General features: G+C 45.6%; 1 protein-coding gene and 1 long non-coding RNA gene across 3 annotated transcripts in view; one reads left to right on the top strand and one right to left on the bottom strand.

Moving 5' to 3' along the window:
• Positions 1-7,878, bottom strand: part of PRKAR2B (protein kinase cAMP-dependent type II regulatory subunit beta) — a 131,168-nt gene extending 123,290 nt beyond the window's left edge. The window contains exon 1 of the mRNA XM_002712035.6: positions 7,322-7,878. Coding sequence (XP_002712081.1) covers positions 7,322-7,637 — 316 coding nt within the window. The 5' untranslated portion in view covers positions 7,638-7,878. The remainder of the gene's footprint in view (positions 1-7,321) is intronic.
• LOC138849033 (uncharacterized) lies at positions 6,948-11,505 on the top strand. 2 transcript variants are annotated; one of them, XR_016230948.1, is made up of 2 exons: positions 6,948-7,169; positions 10,901-11,505. It is a non-coding gene; the product is annotated as an uncharacterized LOC138849033 (long non-coding RNA). The 2 variants fall into 2 exon arrangements; XR_011387365.2 differs by lacking the exon at positions 10,901-11,505 and adding an exon at positions 9,229-9,635.
• Positions 11,506-20,765: the final 9,260 nt, after the last annotated feature.

Raw genomic sequence — 20,765 nt, forward strand, 5'->3', positions numbered from 1 at the left:
ATCAATGAACACAGCAGCATCCTACCTTCCAACTTTCACACATCCCTTCTCCTAACAGCCCTCCCTGGTCTCAGCACGCTTCGGGTGCCCGTGAATCTGCAGGCTTGCAGCACAGACCAGGAGGTGGGTCATGGCCGTCTCCCTCTGAAGCGCCATGTCAACCCCGACCTCCACCGCAGGCCTTTTCTGTGGCCACCACTCTCGGGAACTGACTTCCTCAGGGACCACAAACAGACTCCTAATTGACAGATTCAAAGGTCTCCTGTTGGCATTTGCACCGCTGGAAAACACACAGACATTCGTTTTTTTGACCCGGCTAGCAACAAAACCTTGACAGCTGGAAATTTACAGGAATCCTGGGAATGGGATGGGCAACAATAAATAACCACTCAGTATGGACTCCCATTCCACATCCCTTGATGTGCAACCTCCAACGGAAAGTTTAACAACTGCCTAACATGAAACAATGGCTAAACAGCTTGGTTTTCTCAGGCAGGCAGGAAAATTAAAATATCGAATGCCTCAATTCTTGTTCAGTTGTTTTTATTATACACCCTCCCCTTCAGACAAAACATTAAGTCACCCGCAGAAGCCTTCACACATTCCAACTGGCTTCCCTTCCTTTGTTCTCTCCCTCTTCCAGCCCCTCCTGGCTTCACTGCTTTCTCCCTTTCTTCCTCTGTCCCAAAGCACAAGTAATAGATGGGTACAAGCACAAAGGACACCATTACAAGTCCTCTGCCGTCTCAATTTCAATCTCTAGAGCAATCCACTTAATAGTACCATTAAAATGAGTAACTTTCTTAACTGTTCTACCTTGGAAAGCTCCAGTTATCATCCAAATATTTTTTAAATCTCTTCTCTAATACTAGTGTTGTAGGCTCATAACTAAAATAATAGCTCCAAGATTTCACCCATTCTTATGAATGATGTAATCCATTTCAGGAGGCTTTAAAATTACCATGTCAATCTCTAACGGTGGAAGACTATAAATACGAAGTCTTCCCAGTTACAAAATCCGGCAGCTCTTAGCTACAATCATGAGTTGAGATGATTTGGAATTCACAACGGTGCAATCTAACTTTCACATGAAATCCTAAGAAGAAATGCCACAGGAGCAAATGACCCACTTCATCTCTCCAATAAGTACAGATGCTGGATTCATTTCTGTAAGCAAATTTTACACTCCTGTAAGATTCGCGAGCAATGAAATCCTTTACCTAACAAGCTATCGGGGCTTGCCATGTATCCTAAGGGCCTTATGAACCGGAGTATTAACCCACCCATACAACCTTATGGGGAAGGTACTATTAACATGGTAACATGTCAGTGTAGCTAGCATAGTGCTTCATGCATAAAATAAATGTCTGAATTTAATGCAAAAAGACTAACTTTCATGAGTCTCTTTCAAACAGGTTGAATGTCTTTTAAGAGGCTGATACTACAGAAAAAGGATGTGTGGCTTTCAGTCAGTTATATAGGTACTTGAAACCACTAAAATCAGTTCCTTTGTGTTTTTTTAATTTTATTTATTTGAAAGACACAGTTACAGAGAGAGGTAGATACACAGAGAGAGGTCTTCCAGCTGCTGGTTCACTCTTCAAATGGCCACAATAGCCGGATCTAAGCCGATCCAAAGCCAGGAGCCAGGAGCTTCTGGGTCTCCCACAAGGGTACAGGGGCCCAAGGACTTGGGCCATCTTCTACTTACTGCTTTCCCCAGCACATCAACAGAGAGCTGGATTGAAAGCGGAGCAGCCGGGACTCAAACGGGCTCCCATATGGGATGCCAGTGCTGCAGGCCAGGGATTTATAATCCACTGCGCCACAGCAGTGGCCCCTAAAATCAGTTTCTTTGGTCACATGGTGGTGGCTGCACGACCTAGGAGGCTAGAGGCAGCCAAATGGTTGCTTTCTTTCATAATAATCTCAACTGGCAGAGAGAGCGCGAGCGAGCAGGATCTTCATTAAGAGCACACGGAGGTGATCCTAATGAATCCGCCTAAGCAACAATTTTTAAAATTATGACTACTCTCTGCTACTCTGCCATCACTCAGACCGTGAACTCCAGAGGAAGCAGAAAGGGCTGGTTAAGAACACAGCAGCCTTCTGGGAGGTCAGGCTGTCTGCTGTCCTCACTGCTCCTGCCGCCTCATTCGAGAAGCACCACGTAAACCATCTCAGACAGACTTCTGACGTCTTCTTCCAGCTGCAATGAAGCACAGTCCTTCTAAGTCTGTATCTCGGAGGGAATACTTGTCCATAACCCGCCAGGACAACGTCTCCAGAGAGATGAGTACCTTCCTCAATTCTCCTTCCACCGTTTCGTCTCACGATAAATGCTCCTCTACCACCTTCACCGTGAGCTTCAACTTTCCCTTACTGTGCACGGCCCTAAGAACCGCATATAAGTTCCCTATATTCCCTTTAAATTGTGCAAGTTAAAGGTAGACATGGTTCCCTAACAAGGATCTGACATAGTCAATGCTATTACACAGCAGATTTCAATTTATATTCCTCGGTTATACTCGTTACATGAGACGCGTTCCACGTGCTGTGGCTGTGTCTCTACTTTGAACCCTAGGACTTTTTTCTTCCACAATACAGAAGATCAAGTTCTTCCATACTTTACATGAGAACAGTTGACTTTTCCTCCCAGGTTGGCTGGTCGGCATATGCCTGTATGTAATTTATTTTGTTTACCCCTTGTCAAATTTTCAGGGCAATCTGAAATGTATTTACGTCATTTTTAATTTCACTAATGTCACGGAGAAAAGCACTGAGGCAACACAAGACCTGAAGATGATGCCTAAATAAAACTATTAATTACTGCTGCTTTTACTCCAAACTGGTAGGAACTCAATTCTTTGGCCTACGACAAACCTTACTGATCAATTCTAGGCCGATGGCCACCACACTCTGAAAAGCGACGCATCAGGTCATTTTTGTTTTCTGCAGGATGAGGAGGAGGAAGGCAGAGCAGATGCCACAAGGTCTCCAGTTAGCCTCTTCCCAGCCTTCTAGAGTTTCCCCGGAGGAGACTGCCAGACGCTGCTCTCATCTTTACACCTAAAGGTTGCCCTTTTAACTAGAATTGATAGACAGGAAATAGAAAGTCAGAATTAGAACTGACACAGTCAGAAGACAATAGGAGAGGAGGAGGGGACCCTCTGGAACGGCAGGGAAGAAGTAAGAACCATCAGGCAGATCATGTGGCCAGGCCATCCACAGCCAGGCCACCTGACCCTCCGAAATCCCTGAACCCTGGACCACAGGGCATTTCCAAGCTGACTGCAGGTGCCTGGCTTATTTGAGTAACCCACCATACAATAAAGGCCAAGGTCATACAACTTAATCTCCACATCAGACAAAGGACACCAGTTTTCATGGTCAAAAACTTGCCTTTTAACCCCGGTTTCTCAAAAAGACTATCATTTACACCAAAGGGATTTATGCAAGAGCACACGAACTGACAAAGAAAACCTATCACCATTCCTGGAAACAGAATGAGGAAAACCTGACTTACTTATGAACTCCGTGACGGTCATGGGCTTCAAGGTCAACAGATGCAGTAAGAAACCAGACCCTGCTACTCAGGACTTCTTTGTGGGGCCTTGGACAAGATAACTTTGCAGAGCCTTACAGATAAATTGCATTGCCTCAAGTAGAGCTAGATATAAAAGGGATACTCAAGTTATTCTAGCCCCAGCCCCTCCTGAAGACACAACCTGGGAGTCAAGAGGCCCATCTGGGTCCCAATCCCCGGTTTTATGGCACAGTACTGTGAAATAATGGCCATTCTCAAAAAGCTGCGATAGTGCATTAAAGCATTCAGACAGTGCCAGCACACAGCAACTGTCACTAAATGACAGCTTTTTTTTTAACTGTTAAGACAAGGAGATACTATCACACTGTTAATCAATATTTCCCAAAGTATGGTCAGGGAACTAGATACAGAATGACCTACATGTCTGCTGGGGGAAAAAAGATACCATACAACATCCCAACCTATTCCAAACAAAGTTCTCTAAGAATGGTACCAAGGAATGTTCAGATATGGAACAAATTTCCTGGACATGCTTGGGAGATTTTTAAGAATTATTGATCTAGCAGGTCTCACGCCTCACTGGTACCACAGAAAATGAAGCCTGTCTTCCAATACATATTCTCACTATACCAGAATTACCCAGTGCCTGGGGTTTTTGTATTTTGACACTTCTGAACACTGACATAATTAAACTGATAGCTTTGTAGGTGTTAGGCTCACTCCTGATACGATTCCCCCCACAATGCCCTCCCAGGCACTACCTCAACTTTTTTTTCCCCCTCTGACCAGGTCTCAGCTCCAAAGGCCACCTTAGCTTGCAGCCAGTTTTGTCCAATCCCAATTTTTATGTTAAAAATTAAAAAAAAGAAAAAGAAAAATATGACTCAAACCATATGATGTTCACAAAGTCTACCATTTATTATTCGGCCTCTTACGAAACAGACTACTGACTACTTTGTTGAGACTACACTTGTTTTGAAACCTTGGGTCTCATCTCAACACAAATTATTTTAAAAGGAAAAACAACAACAAAAGAGAGAGAGAGAGAGAAACTTGATTAGACCAGAAAATATCCCAAAGCACTGAACCTAACAGAAGAAAGTGCTGCTGCCAGATCCTGAGCTGCACAGATATGGGTGAGGGTACTGCGGAAAGCTCGTGGAGTGCGCGAGTTGTGGTACAGGGGGTTAAGGCTGCCACTCAGGACACTGCATCCTGTAGTGGATTCCTGGTTCTGCTTGGCCCCTGAGCCAGCTTCCTGTTAATGCACCTGGCAGGCAGCAGATGAGAGCTTGGGTCCTCCAGTCCCTGCCACTCACCCCAGAGTTCTGGCTGGGATGTCTGGCTCCTGGCTTCCGCCAGCGCATTCAAGGAGAGAACCAGTGGATGGAATACCTCTGTCTCTGTCACTCTGCCTTTCAAATAAATAAGTAAATCTTTTAAAAGATAAAACCCTTTTTAAATTTTTATTAAAGATCTTACTTATTTATTTGAAGTCAGAGTTACAGACAAGAAGGGTGCGACAGATCTTCCATCTGCTGGTTCACTCCCTAGATGGCCGCAATGGCCAGGGCTCAGCCAAGCCAAAGGTGGGAGCCAGGAGTTTCTTCCAGGTCTCCTACAAGAATGGCAAGATCCCAAGCACTTGGGCCATCTTCTGCTGCTCTTCCCAAGCCATTAGCACGGAGCTGGATCACAAATGAGCAGCTGGGATTCCAACCAGCGCCTGTATGGGATGCCGATGTCACAGGCAGTGGCTTTACCCACAGTGCCACAATGCTGGCCCTCAAATATTTTTTAAAAGCTCACAGAAAAATTAAAAGTATGAGATTACCTCGGAAAAAAAATTGAAATCCATGTGCAGTTTTTTTATAATAGGCATTTACAACTTAAGAAAAAAAATTTTCTTGCACAAAATAAACTCATACTTTGGGTTCTACTTTTCCATAATTTTTTGCAATTCTACTGGGTAACGATCAAGTTGTAGTTGCTTGCAGTCAAAAAGTTTTAAGTTCCTTGGGGAAAAGTCTGGGAGATAAATGGTACAATGGCTTAACAGGTATTTATTAAAACCCATATTAAGCAATTTTTACAGTAAAGGTGCCCGGGAGAAAATAAAACTACATAAAACGGTCCCTGCAGTTTAGAAGTTCATGGCTTATTTCTTTATTGCAAAATGAAAACTACGTATGTGCTGTGCACACTATACAGTAATGTAAGGAGAAAACATTACTATATAGTAACACTATATAGTAATGTAAGGAGAAAACAAGGAAGCATCAATGCAAATACTTTAAAAGCACACAAACAAAATATACTAGTTATGTTCGCAATATATGATATAGATTCTTTACCAAGTCCCTTCGTTTCTTCTAATCTGGGAAACGAGCCCTTTTTTCCTTCCTGTGTGTGCACGTTCATGTGGACATGCGTGTGTATGCGTGTGTATGCGTGTGTGCACGCCTGCACTGGGAGCATAAAAGAAGTATCTGATGCCTCTGCCCTTTCTATGTCATCCATTACTGGCTTCTCATCTATTTAAAACATGCATTCTTTCATCCTGCTCTCCTTTCTAGCAAGAAAAGCATTTAATTCTTATGCAAAAAGAACAATTAAGACAATGATTATCCTATCCTGGAAAACGCTAAAAAGTAGAAAATCAAAACCTTAAGTGCCAATGTTTCCTTTTATCTCCACAAAGCACTAATTTCCAGGGGTTTGAGGGGCTGCTTTGCACAGGCTCAAATGCATGACTTTACAACCCATTCCAACACAAGGAAATGAAAGGACACTTTAAAATGTTTTTTTCTTCCACCCAGACGAAACCCGCTGCCGACACACAAACCACAAGCAGCGCACATAAATAAGAGCTGGTGCAATGCTGCACGCACGTTTGCCTCACACCACAAAGAGGACGGTACATTTGCACACCGAGGTGTGTCAGCTTAGGATGCCATAAAGAAGGGAGATGTGTGTCGATGCGAGTGTATCTGCGTGTCAGGGAGAGAGCGTTGTAAGCAGAAGGGGTGGGACTTGCCAGGAGCAGCTATTTGAGAAAATCCCTCTTTCTTCCCCATTCATTCTTTCCAGCTTTGCTGCCTGGCACGGTCCTTACAAACACTCCCTGGCTTTTCATCCTAAAGAAACCGACAAGCCTTCTGAACTTCCCAGGGTGGTTTCCACACGCGTTATTTTATTATTATTTTAAGCACTGAATCATTCAATATGTGGTTTATACTTAAAAAATAAATAAATTTTTAAAAAGCCGGTCTTCGGAAGACCCTGTGGATTGCAAGCTAAAGAGATTCCTTTGTTGTGTGTCAACTAGAAAATAATAAATTACTCCGTTTCCAGGAATGCCGGCGCGAGAACCATAAATGTGGATCTACCCTCAGCGAGTGCCAAATTGCTTGCTCCTCACGGGAAACGCTGACGACGGCGTCCGCCTCTCCTCCCTGACACCCCCAGGAGGACCCCGAGAGGGCCAGCTTCCTTCACGCACCGCGGCACCCGCCCAGCCCAACACCTCGGACCCCGGCCCGGGAAGCCGCGCGCCGCCAGCTCCCTCCTCCAGACGGAGGAGGGCGAGGGGGAGGGCACGACCAGAGAGCAGAGGAGGAAGGTGGGCGAGTGGGAGAAGACAGAAATGGATGCTGAGGGGGTGGGCGCGACGGGAAGGTAGGGGAGGCGGGGACACGCGGGGGAGCCGGGCTGCGGCTTCACGCGCAAAGCCGGCAGCGGCGCGGGCAGCGTGCGCGGAGGGTCGCTCCTCACCGTTGAACGCCCCTGCGTCCGCGGCCTCCTCTTCCTCCTCCTCCTCCTCCTCCCCGTTCTCGGAGTCGGAGTGCGCGGGCTCCTCGGCGAAGTTGACCCCCTTGCTGGGGGTGCCGCCCCCGGCGGCGGCGCCCGCGTCCCCCCAGGTCCTGCCCTCATGGCCGAAGCGCGCGGCGCCCTTGCGCTCGTTCTCCTGCTGCAGGCGCGTGAAGTGCTGCAGCGCGAACTCCAGCAGGTCGGCGGGCTGGTGCCGCAGCACCTCCACCGTGAAGCCCTGCAGCAGCTCCGTCAGTCCCGCCGGGATCTCGATGCTCATCCTGCCTCCGGGGCGGCGGGCGCCCTGGCGCCGCCCTCGCCCCCTTCTCCGGTCCGGCCTCGGACCCCGCGGCCACCAAAGCTGAGCGCCGACGGCGCGGGCGGCTGCGAGCGCGGCGCACTGGGCCCCGGCGGCCCGGCTGGCCCGGCGCGCGGCTGCTCCGTGTGGCGGCGGCTGCTGAGCGAGCGCGGCCCCGGGAGGGCTGGCAGCATCTCGGGCTCCTCCCGCTCCCGCAGCGGCCGCGCCTCTCCCCCGCCCGGCGCCCCGCCCTCGCCTTCGCCCCGCCGCCGCCGCTGCCGCCGCCGCGCGCGCCCACGTGATCCCCGGAAACCATGGCAACTGCGCGGGCTGGAGGGCGGGCGGGCGCCGAGCTCCCGCCGCTCCCACCGCCGCGGGGCTGAGGACGCCGGCGGGCGCCGGCGCGCTGGCTGGCTGGGAGCGCGGCGCCCGCACGCGCCCGGGGCGTGGGCCCCTGCGAGGCCGCGTCGCGCTCCGCTGGTGGAGCCGCCGTGCGGGGCTTCCCTGGGGGCCGGCGAGTACTCGGATACCTCGGCCTCCGCCCACGGCAGGCGTTTTTCCTCCCTCCTGGCATCCAGTTGGGTCGTCGTGTCCGGTGGGAGACTGGACGGAGAGAGGCTCCCCGGTTTGGGGGGCATCCTTCTTGTTCTCTCACGCGTCCGTTCATCCTTTGCCGGGGCGGTCCCGCGGAGCGCGCCGTGCGTTTCCCGAGACACTTGGCAAAGTTGATGGCCTGCGACCCGGAGAGTGCAGCAACTTGGATAAAATGCCGTAGTCCAGACAGGTAGTCCTCGAGCGGGAGGAAAAAAGCGGTGCTGGATTAGTCGGTTCGTGGTTATTTTAGAACTTTCCCTGTTGCTTTGGTTTGCCATTAGGTCTCCAAGACCTTCAGTATTTCAGTATAAAGAGAAATAGGGCTACAGGTGTGTAATTTTAAAGTACAGCTCCTGGACTCGGAAAGATCTAACGTCTACAGTTCAGAGGAAAGAGGATTGGTCTTTTGTCCATGAAATATTATTTCAATGCCCACTGTTCATTTTCTGCGATGACCATATTGTAAAAATAATTCAAGCAAAATCACTTTTTTCTTTTCTGTTTTATTCACTTTTTTATTCTCCTCCCCCCCCCCAACACAAAACAATAAATACATTTCCCAGGAAACTCAAAAGGCCATAGATGAGAGACGAAACAAACTAATCCCTTTTATAAAAATACACTTTTGTTTATGATCCGCCTTCTATTTACTCCATGAGTGAATGTATTTTTCCATTTCCATTTCTTATCAATTTCATACTAATGTTTTTAAGTGTAATAAGTAACTTTTAGCTATAGGCATCAGGCATTTTAACAAATAAAATACTGCAATCCCCGTGTGCCACTTCTTGGAACACAATATTAGTCAGACTCGGCGGCATAAGCATTATTATTTTTACAGGTCCAGTAATCTAAGATGGATTTGTGTCTGTCTGCATTTATAATGATGTTTGTGTTGATTATAATTTGCATTACTTGCATGTGGCAGAAAATGTAGTAGCTTAAACACGATCAAATGTCGTTTCTCTGTGATCACCAGGGCCCAGGCTCCAGCCAGCTCTTTGCTCACTCATCCTCAGTTTGTGCTCCAGGATGCCTGCCGCCCTGCAAATCGTGTCAGCCACATTTCAGCTATGAAAAAAGTAGGAAAGAGAAGGCAACCGTCTCTCCCCTCCCCAGACACTGACCCCGTAAGACAATCCGGGAAGTTAAACATAACCAACTCCTCATCTGTCCTCTGGGCCAGATTCCTCTGCACAGCCCAATGTGCTCTCCTTGCCGTTCCTCCATCAGGAGTTGAAGTCTTGCTTCCCCTCCCCAGGAATGTGAATGGGTTTCTGCATGCTTTTGATGAACAAAACAGGACAAAACTCCTGCCAGCCCTGTGCTAGCTGCCATCTGAAGTCCAATCCACAGAATACATGAGCAAAATTAAAAGGTTATTTTAAGCCTCTATGTTTTAGAGTAATTTGTTGAAAACACGTGGCTATTAGAAAAAAAACTTTAGGGGGCCAGCGCTGTGACGCAGCGGATTAACGCGCTGGCCTGAAGCACTAGTTTGAGACCTGGCTGCTCCACTTCTGATCCAGCTCTCTGCTATGGCCTGGGAAAGCAGAAGATGCCCCACATCCTTGGGCCCCTGCACCTGCATGGGAGACCCAGAAGAAGCTCCTGGTTCCTGGCTTCTGATCGCACAGCTCCAGTTGTTGAGGCCAATTGGGGAGTGAACCATCGGATGGAAGACCTCTCTCTCTCTCTCTGCCTCTCCTCTCTCTGTGTAACTCTGACTTTCAAATAAATAAATAAATAAATAAATCTTTTTTTAAAAAAAGTTTAGGAATGGAATCTTTGTGTTGAGCAGTCAACCATTTGAGGGTTAAAAAGCAATTACTGATCTCTGCCACAATGTTTAACATTTTTGCCCAGGAATGACAGAAGAAAACACATTAACAAGAGCCAAAGTCTCATCTTACACATTGTGTTTCCAAATTCATTTATTTCTTTTTGCAGATTGATTATGAAGCATAGTGGATGGCTCTGTCATCAACCACAAAGCCAGCATGTATGGCTCTCATTTGTTTAGGAATAAAGAAGTAACTCCAGGCTTAAATGCAGAAGTGCATTAGATAACCTACTCACAAGGAGTACTCCAGAAGTTCATGGAAAATAGGGTTAAAAGATAAGATGATTTTGGTGCCAAGAAATTTGAAATCCATGCCTACAAGGGGTCTTTGAAAAGATCATGGAAAATAATGATTATGAAGAAAGCAATACTGGGATTTCAAAATCTTTTCATGTCGGAGTACTCTTGTCTTTTAATTCCATTTCCATCGATTTTCTCTCCCATCCTGGGAGGTTTACAACAAAATAATACTAAAAGGATGACATGTTGGATTTAAAACATCTGATAACAATTTTATTGGATTCATTCTTAAATTGTACTGTGACTTGAAAAAGTCAAGGCTGATCCTAATGGCCCCATCGTGTTAGTATTGTCCTCAGAACAAACATTTACTTCTGAAATCACATGCTGGCTTTTATTCCTGACCACACAACTTTTTGGTAAGATTGTATAGTTTCTCTGGCTTTCATTTTCAGGATATTTCCTTTTGAACATTGGAGCACAGGGACAGTGGCTTATAGGGAACTCTTTGTCTTGAATTCTTTAAAAGAACCTCACCGATATTGATTCTTTGGTTGTTGATTTACAGAGCAATTTGTACTGGCTTCTCAGAGAATCAGACTGGAAGCAATTGTAAAAGAACTTCAAGAGCTCCGCATCAAGATGAAATGAGTGCCACTAAATTTGCTTTCACACAAAGAAATTAAACAGATATTGGACAGAAATTTCCACTGGCTTCCATGCAGTTACCAAAACAAGATAACTGACAAGGACAAGGCAATGCTTTGGGCAACTTAACAATGTAGAGTAGTAGCTACAACCAGTCAATCATGCAGCATTTTCTATCCATCATTAACATGTGTCCTGGGGCCAGTGCTGTGGCATAGCAGGTTAAGCCACTGCCTGCACCAGTGCTGGCATCCCATACTGGTATCAATTCGAGACCCAGCTGCTCCACTTTGGATCCAGCTCTCTGCTATGCCCTGGGAAAACAGTAGAAGATGGCCCAAGTCCTTGGGCCCCTGCACCCGCATGAAAGACCTGGAAGAAGCTCCTGGCTCCTGGCTTCAGATCGGTGCAGCTCCAACCATTGCAGCCATCTGGGGGAGTGAACCAGTGGATGGAAGACCTCTCTCTCTCTCTCTCTCTCTCTCTCTCTCTGCCTCTCCTTCTCTCTGTGTGTGTAACTCTAACTTTCAAATAAATAAATAAATCTTTTAAAAAAAATGTGTCCTGATCAAGTCTGGGGCAAGAAATGGATACCCATTGCAGGGAAAAAGAAAACAAACAATAGGTGAGTGAAAAGACACAGGGACTGAGTTCACGCAAGGCCCACTGTGGCCGTCAGTCTCAGTTGGATGTGTCATTTCAAGCACAGCTTTGGTGTCTCTAATTCATATTCTCAAGAGAGAGAATCCAGTTAGCAGGTCCGGCCATGCAGTGCACCATGGGCGCCGGACAAGGAAATGGTCAAATGTTCTAGATATGTGATAAGGCCACCTGTTCAGCAGAGAGGAACGTCTGCAGCACGGGGACTGCGCGTCTGCTGCAGGATGCTCACCTCACAGCCTGAAAACCTCTTAAACATTTGGACTAAACCAAGGTAAAATGTTTCGTCTCTAGATGCAGCTTTGCAAGGGTTGCCTCTAGACAACCAGTGGTCCTCAAATTTTAGAAAGTCTCTGGATGATGGAAAATACTGTCGCTGGTCCTTAATTCCAGACTTGCAGGTTCAGTAGTCAGAGTGGGGGCCCATCAAAGGAGGTACCTTTCTCTGAAGGGAGGAGAGAACTTCCACTTTGACTATGACCTTCTCTAAATAAGATCGGAGTTGGCGAACTCAAAAGGCTTCCATAGCCTTGAAAACTCATGACAAGAGCCTAGGGAGATTATTGACGCCATAAACAAGAGTGTCAATTGTTAAGTCAACAACAGGAGTCACTGTGCACTTACTTACTCCCCACGTAGGATCTCTATCCTTAATGTGTTGTACTATGTGGATTAACGGTGTAACTAGTACTCAAACAGTACTTTACACTTTGTGTTTCTGTGTGGGTGCAAACTGTTGAAATCTTTACTTAATATATACTGTATGTGGATTAACGGTATAACTAGTACTCAAACAGTACTTTACACTTGTGTTTCTGTGTGGGTGCAAACTGTTGAAATCTTTACTTAATATATACTGTATATAAAGATAATTGAAAATGAATCTTGATGTGAATGGAATGGGAGATGGAGTGGGAGATGGGAGGGTTGCAGGTGGGAGGGAAGTTATGGGGGGGGGGAGCTGCTATAATCCAAAAACTGTACTTGGAAATTTATATTTATTAAATAAAAGTTTAAAAAAAAGAGTTGGGGCCCAGGAATCTGCATTTCCACCAGATATCCAGGTGAGGCCTATGCTGTGGGTCTGGGGCCCACCTTGGAGACCCACGAGAGTACATCTCCCTGGGAAGAGCTTAGGATGAAAAAAAGAAGCTGTTTGAAGTGACTTCTTTGCTTAACATCAAAGCATAAGCTTTTCTTGGGCTAAATGAGGACTAAATGCAAATTTATTCTATTCCCATTTAAGGGGCCTTGCAAAGTTCAACAGATTCTAAAAAGCAACCAAGAAAATATCCTTAAACACCACATTTCGTATAGAATGTGGGTTTCCTGTTAAGGACCAGGTTGGCTACACACATTTATCTCTTATTTCTGAAAATCTGCTAATCTAGTGGCTAAAGGAATAAGATAAATTACATAAATTGTATAAGCGTAGAAAGAATGGAAGAACCACAATAAAGTTTTTAAATAAACGTTTTTTATTATTTAGTGATTCAGCCTTAAAAAGAAAAATTCTGGCATATGCTTAAAGATGTGCTAGATAAGCCAGTCACAAAAGACAAATATTGTATGATTCCACTTCTGTTAGGGGCTCAGAGTAGCCAGATTCTTAGAAACAGAAGGTAGAATGGTGACTGCCAGGGGCTGCAGAGGCCCGGGGTAGGGGAATGGGAGTTATTTGAGGGCTAAAGGGTTTCGGTTTTGCAAGATGAAAACCTTCTGGAATTGGTTGCATAACAATATGAACATATTTAACACTGCCGAATTGTACCCAACAAATGGTTAAGTAGTCAACTTCATTAAGCATATTTTACCAAGATTAAAATGCTTACAGTGTTTAAATTTTTAGCTAAACAAGAAAAAGAACAGGCAAGAGACGCGAGCAGGTGAGACTTGTCCACTAGAATTTTGGAACGAACTTAGCCAACTAGAGAATGCTGGAGCGGACGCCTGGGTGAGGGGTCAGCGGGCGAAGCCAACGAGAAGCAAAATCACATCTGTTGCGGAGCGTAGAAGCCTGGAGTCTGCAGACAGGGCTGGCTCTGAAGCAGGGGTAAGCAGGAGGATTGGTTAAATGTCTGTACAGGGAGCTGACAAAGTGGCGCACCGTCTGGCTCCTCCTGAATCCCACAGCCACGGGCATCTGAGCTTCCTTCCAGCAGCAGGAGGAGGAGGAGTTCAGTTTCTGCAGAAGTGTGAACAGTGCATTGTGGGTGGGCTGTACTGCAGAAGGGAATTGATTCTGATCTGGTAAACTACTTACCTGTGACCTCCTTCCCTTGCCAGACTCCGCAAATCCTGGGGACCGGAATCAGACCCTCCTGGCAGGATTTTAGAGAATACCTCTTTAGAGAATGGACCAGCCCAAGAGACAAGACCTACAGATGCTGACATGCAAAGCTCTGTCTCCCAGTGAAAAACCCTGCTCTCGTCCACTGGCCAATACCCGCCACTCCTCCACATACCTCATAAGTATGAATTCAGATAAAAATCACCAGATTTCTAAGGAAAGCTTTCAGTATGAAAGACAAGAATCAAAATAAGCAAATTAAAGAAATAAATAGAAATAAAGACTGCAGTGAACAGGAGAAAAATTCAATAAGCACTTTAATATCCTTAAATATATAATAATGGTAATAATAATAACTGCTAATGTTTTTTCAGATACTGACGTAAGTATTTGAAATCTAGTAACCTATTTAACCCATGAAGTCCCAAGTTTTCAATTCTGCAAATATTTTAGTAACATAATATTTATTTTAAAGTTATCATACAGTATATATTTACTGCTTTAAATCTTTATAAGTGTCCTATACAGAGGATAAGGGACATAGCAGGTTAATGTACACAAGAACTTTACTGTATGGGGTAGAAACATCATTTTTTTAAAGATTTTTATTTATTTATTTGAGAGGTGGAGTTACAGAGAGAGGTGGGGGAGACAGAGAGACATGGTCTTCCATCTGCTGGTTCTCTCCCCAGATGGCCACAACAGCCAGAGCTGGGCCAATTCAAAGCCAGGAGCTTCTTCCAGATCTCCCATATGAGTGCAAGGGCCCACGGACTTGGGCCATCTTCCACTGCTTTCCCAGGCCATAGCAGACAGCTGGATCAGAAGTGGAGCCCCCAGGACTTGAACCGGCACCCATATAGGATTCTGGCACCACAGGAGGAAGCTTAGCAAAACATTATTACACTGCAGATTAATAAACCAAGGCACAGAGAGGTTAAGTAGCTGGCCTAAGGACACACAGCTAGCAAGTAGTGTTGGCTCTAGAGCCACTATACTGTATTTGAAAGGAACAAGAAAGAACTTCTTCATGCAAAACCATGATAGTGGAAGTATAATCTATAAAAAGATTCAAGATAAAGATAAAGTTGAGCAACTTATTATAATGTATAACGGAAACAAACTAGCAAATGCAGAGAAAAATAAGAAAAAAGAATTGATCCAGGAAGTAGTAGGAATTCAAGAAAGATATCAAAGAGATTTGGAGAAAATTTTTAAAGAAATTATATCAGAGTTTTTCCCAGCTTCAAAAGTAAGAATTTCTGGTTGGGAAGGAGTCATGGATAGGCCCATGGGACAATAAATAAAAATATCTTTTCTAAAGCCATAATACTATGTATAAAATATACTAGCTTTGGAGGTGGAAAGGGACAAAACAGAAAGACAGCCAAAACCAAAATGCATCTCCTATGAAAATTTGGGAATGAGAAGATCACCAGACTTCCAAACAGTGTCTTGGAAGGTGGTGAGACGCTGGAACTGACAGCCTCTAAATGCCGAGGGAAAAATGATTTCCCACTCAGACGTTTACACCCAGCATCGTACAGTCAGAATAAAGACATTTTCAGACATGCGGAGTTGTGGATGGCATGAGTTGTGGATGGCAATATATTAATAATGTGCTGGAATGTGCAGCAGGTCTGGAGATGATTCAGGGCCATGAGAACAGGAAACCAGAGATATAGACAAGGAAAAAAAATAGAGCTGATGAATTATCTAATGTGTGTGATTATATTGAGGAAAATTACACCACTGGCAGAGAGTTTCAGAAATGAATATGTGATAGGTTCAGAGAAAACTAGACAAGTGTAACAATGCAGTCTACTCTAGGAAAACACAAGATTGAACAAGAAATAAAATCATAGATCAGCATATTTCTTAGCCATAAGCACTGTTTATGTAATTACAACCATGAAAACAAGTATCAGTACCACCAAGAGATGTGGTATGAGTCCTTGGGGCAGAAAAGAGACAGGGAAGACTGTGTTTGTGTGTTTGTCTGTGTTTGTGTATTTCTGTGTCTCTGTATGTGTTAGTGCACTAACTTCTTAAATTCCACAACAAGACGTCAGTGGAAATCCTAAATGGTAGGATCAAGAGCATATAATTATTACAGCATAGGTCATTAAATAGCAAGAGAGATGGCTTACATAACTGAAAATGCCTCTGAGAAATGGAGCGATATGGACACACCGCTTTGACTGAGTTAATGAGTATGAATTTCCACAGCTGGTCCTAGCATAAATGGACCCCACACTTCATACAGCTTTCTTCTCTCTCTGGGTTTGGGGGCCATGTAGCCGAGACTTTTTACTCTCTATTGAGTGGACTAAATGTTTAGTGGAAATTCCCAGCCTGGATCTGCAAGGTCTATGGGTTTTAGAAATCAGGGGCTCTTGGCCGGCGCCCCGTCTCACTAGGCTAATCCTCCGCCTTGCGGCGCTGGCACACCGGGTTCTAGTCCCGGTCGGGGCGCTGGATTCTGTCCCAGTTGCCCCTCTTCCAGGCCAGCTCTCTGCTGTGGCCAGGGAGTGCAGTGGAGGATGGCCCAAGTCCTTGGGCCCTGCACCCCTTGGGAGACCAGAAGTACCTGGCTCCTGCCATCGGATCAGCGCGGTGCGCCAGCTGCAGCGCACTGGCCGCGGCGGCCATTGGAGGGTGAACCAACAGCAAAGGAAGACCTTTCTCTCTCTCTCTCTCTCTCACTGTCCACTCTGCCTGTCAAAAAAAAAAAAAAAAAAAAAAAAAAAAAAAAGAAAGAAAGAGTCAGGGGCTCTTAAGACACAGATAAGCCCCTTTTTACAAGCAAGGGTCATTGGGGGTATTCTTTAAATATCCTGTTTCTTGTCCTACTTAGTTGAGTGTTTATGAAACTTTCCTTTGTTTTATAATATCTCATTCTATTTCAGTGATTTCTTTTTTCTCCTCGCTTGTGTTTGTCTCTCCAACTTAGTTACTCAATTGTCACTTGTGCAACTGAAGAAGGAAGAATCCCAGGTGTAGAATTCTCTTGCTAATCAGCATCCCCATGGGGGAGAATGTTCCCTTTTTGCTTTCAGTACTCTCAGAGCAGATGTGTGCTGTGTTTGAAAATCAGCTTAACATTTACCCTGCGTCAGGGTCACAGTGTCTTTGTTGGACTGTATGATCTGCTCAATTCTATTTAGCCCTTCCCTGGCCACCAGAAAGAAATCACACATGTAGCAAATCACACGGGGATTCTTGGGGACCTGGAAACTGTGCTTTATTTACCTTCTTAAAGGTAGACCTTCAACATTTTCCAAGTCTCTATCTTTTTTTTCTTTTTAAAGATTGATTTATTTATTTGAAAGGCAGAGTTACAGAGAGGCAGAGGCAGAGAGAGAGACAATCCCATCCACTGGGTCATTCCCCAGATGGAGGCAATAGCCGGAGCTGGGCCAATCCGAAGCCAGGAGCCAGGAGCTTCTTCCAGGTCTCCCCGTGGGTGCAGGGGCCAAGGACTTGGGCCATCTTCTAGTGCTTTCCCAGGCCACAGCAGAGAGCTGGATCGGAAGTGGAATAGCCGGGACTTGAACTGGCATTCACATGGGATGCTGGCACAGCAGAGGGCAGCTTTACCCAGTATGCCTCAGCACTGGCCCCTCTAACTCTCTTTTTGCTGTACAAGTTCTAGGACTTTTAAAAGCCTGTGTAAGCCAGGCCTATGTCGCACTCGTGGAAACAGGGCCAATTTCAGTGGAGGTGTAGCTCTCTCCATCTGCTGCACATTGTGCAGTTTTTGCTCATCCATGAGAAGTCCTTGATGTCATCCTTGCACACACGATTCCATATTAAATGAAATTTTTAGTTCAGTCTTCTCTCTTAGCCTCCAACCTTCGATTCCATTTTACCTGCTGGAATTCTCTGCAGCTCTGTGTTGCCTACACCTTACATTCAGCAAACAAATTTGTCAGAAATAAAAAGCCAACTCTGCTGTGTCAGAGCCGGCCTTCTTTCTCTGAAATGGCATGGCAGTGTTTTCTAGTCCCGGCTTGGACCCTGGAGCCACTGTTGACTTTTGCCTCTCACTTCCCTAATTAGATTAGTGATCAAGTCCTGTAGATTCGACTTCCTGCATTCCCATGTCACTGTGTGTCTTAGTGCGGGCTGCCGCAACAAAACAGCATAGACTGTGGGGCTTAAATGGCAGACATTTATTGTTCTTCTAGCTGTGGAGGTTGCAAGCCCTCTCTAAGGGTGCTTGCAAGATTGAGCTCTGGGGAGGGCCCTCTTCCTGGCACAAGTACTCAAGCCAATACCTATTACCTCCCAGAGGGTACACTAGCAAGCAGTTGGAATCTGGAGTGGAGCTGGGATTTGAACCCAGCCACTCCAATAGGGGATGCAGCTATCTTAACCAGCATTCTCACTGCTAGGCCAAATGCCTGCCCTTTTCATAGCTTATGATTTTGTTTGTTTGTGGCATTGCTTGGTCTCCCTTGGTAAAAGAATCTACTGGAAGCCGTGGGCCTTGGGCAGGTTTGTACACACACAGGCTGCAGTAGGATCCTAAGAGTCTCACTCTGTCCTGGTGGGCACTCATTCAGTATTTCCTCATACAGACCCTGAGTCTTTGATTGACAGTTACAATGTTTCATAGGTAAATGGCCATAGGCTAACATTTAGATGAGCACTTTAAAAAGATAATGTCTGTTAGAGTCATATTCAACTTCATACCTCAGATTTCAACAAAATATTTCATTTGAAGAAATGATTTTATTGGTGAATATTTTGTTTTAATTTATTTATTTGAGAGGTAGAGTTACAGACAGAGAGAAGGAGAGTGGGGAGATCTTCCGTCCGCTGGTTCATTCCCCATTTGGCCACAATGGCCGGAGCTGGGCCAATCAGAAGCCAGGAGCCAGGAGCTTCTTCCGGGTCTTCTCTTGGGGTGCAGGGACCCAAGGGCCATCTTCCATTGCCTTCCCAGGCCATAAACAAGAAGCTGGATTGGAAGTGGAGCAGATGGGACCCATACCGGCGCCTCAGGCCGAGGCTTCGCCTGCTATGCCACAGCGCTGGCCGCTGAAAACCACGTTTTTACCGGGTACAGCTGGAAGGTAAGGACACATAGATGACAGGGGAAGCTGTGCCAGGTGTGGAGCAGGGCTAAAGGCATTCTAACGAATTTAGACCAGTCATGTAATTTGTCCCAAGGTTTGGCTACTCTAGGAGCAGAAAGAGAATCAGCGGAGTGTCTCTAACTGTAGCAGTTAGAAGGATGTAATTGTAGAAGAACAGTTCCCTTTCTAGAATGTCGCGCTGCTACTGGGAAAATGAAGGAATTCCGAGAACTCAGCAAGGACACGAGGATTAAATCTTCTTAAAGTCGCTTCTTGTAGGCACTGTTGGTACTCCAAAACAATGAAAAATTTTGTTTTCTCAGGAAACGTGTTATTCACTATGGTCTGTAATGGGATACAGCTGTTGTTGCATTAAAAGGCTGGACACAAACTTTGCAAAATGTCAGCAAGGAGCTTCTAGTGTTCCCTAGGATTTCTCTATAAACTGACACATGGCATGTCTAGCTGTTTCTAGTTCTGGATTTGTGTGTGTGTGTGTGTGAAATTTCTTTTAAATCAGGCCTGAAGTTCACCAAGTTCTCCAAACACTTACTTTTTTTTTTTACGATTTATTTATTTGAAAGACAGAGTTACAGAGAGAGGTAGAGAGAGGTCTTCCATCTGCTGGTTCACTCCCCAGATGGCCGCAACGTCCAGAGCTGAGCTGATCCGAAGCCAGGAGCCAGGAGCTTTTGTCAAGTCTCCCACACAGGTGCAGGGGCCCAAGGACTTGGGCCATCTTCTACTGCTTTCACAGGCCACAGCAGAGAGCTGGATCGGAAGTGGAGCAGCGGGTCTTGGGCAGGTATCCATTTGGGATGCTGGCACTGCCGGCTGGGGCTTTAACTTGCTGCACCACTGCGCCAGCCCCAAACGCTTATCTTTTTGTTTAAATAGAGCCTGCCCCCGAATAACGGCTCTGTGAAGCAGGCCTCTTTTGGCATGAAATAACCCAGGGAGAATGGGAAGCTATTAGAAAGAGACTGGAAACTCTAGTTTATCGTCAGTAAGAATAATATCTTCATATGCTACTTCCTGGGCCAATTTATACATTTAGATGAGAGTTGCTATTTTTGGAGCACACACCAATGAATCAAAAACATTAACGCTGAGAGTTGCAATAAGCTCATGAGTGAGACGCTATGAGGCAACCAATTCCAGGGTTAAAAATATGGAAAGTTACCTATTTGCTGTAGATTAAGGAGCGGTCTCTTTAGCAGCTGCAGTGGCTCTCCAAGGGAGAACTCAACCATCAAGTCAACATCATTCATAGCACCTACTCTGTGGGAGGCGCTGTGCTAGGAGTTACGGTGACACAAAGGGACAAAATGTTCCCATCCTTATATGCTGGCTGGGGAGAGTGACATTAAACAAATAAACAGGAAACAAATTTCATAATTATGAAGAAATAGAAGATGATGTTAGAGAATATAAATTTGGGAGGCCTAATTTGGTGGTGAATGGAAACGGTCCTCTTGCTGACTGTGGGTATTGGTCATAGGGGCACCATCATTTGCTATTAAATAGAGCAGGAGAATGTTCTTGGCCTGGCTGCCAGGGTTAGAGCAGCTGAGACTATTATGTAGCTCCTTGGCTCAGGGCCAGAGCCTCAGGAGAAAGCAGTGGGCAAAATGTAGCCATTTTCCATAGGGCTGCCTCCCTGCAAAACATCATTCTCTCCACAGCTTGCCGGGCCTCTGTCGGCTCTTCCCAGCCGGTTTTATTGCATAATTGAAGAAGTCTCCCATTCT

This window comes from Oryctolagus cuniculus, chromosome 3, assembly GCF_051225735.1.
Source record: "Oryctolagus cuniculus isolate XC-2025 breed Fujian yellow rabbit chromosome 3, ASM5122573v1, whole genome shotgun sequence".
In the NCBI taxonomy this organism is placed as follows: domain Eukaryota; kingdom Metazoa; phylum Chordata; class Mammalia; order Lagomorpha; family Leporidae; genus Oryctolagus; species Oryctolagus cuniculus.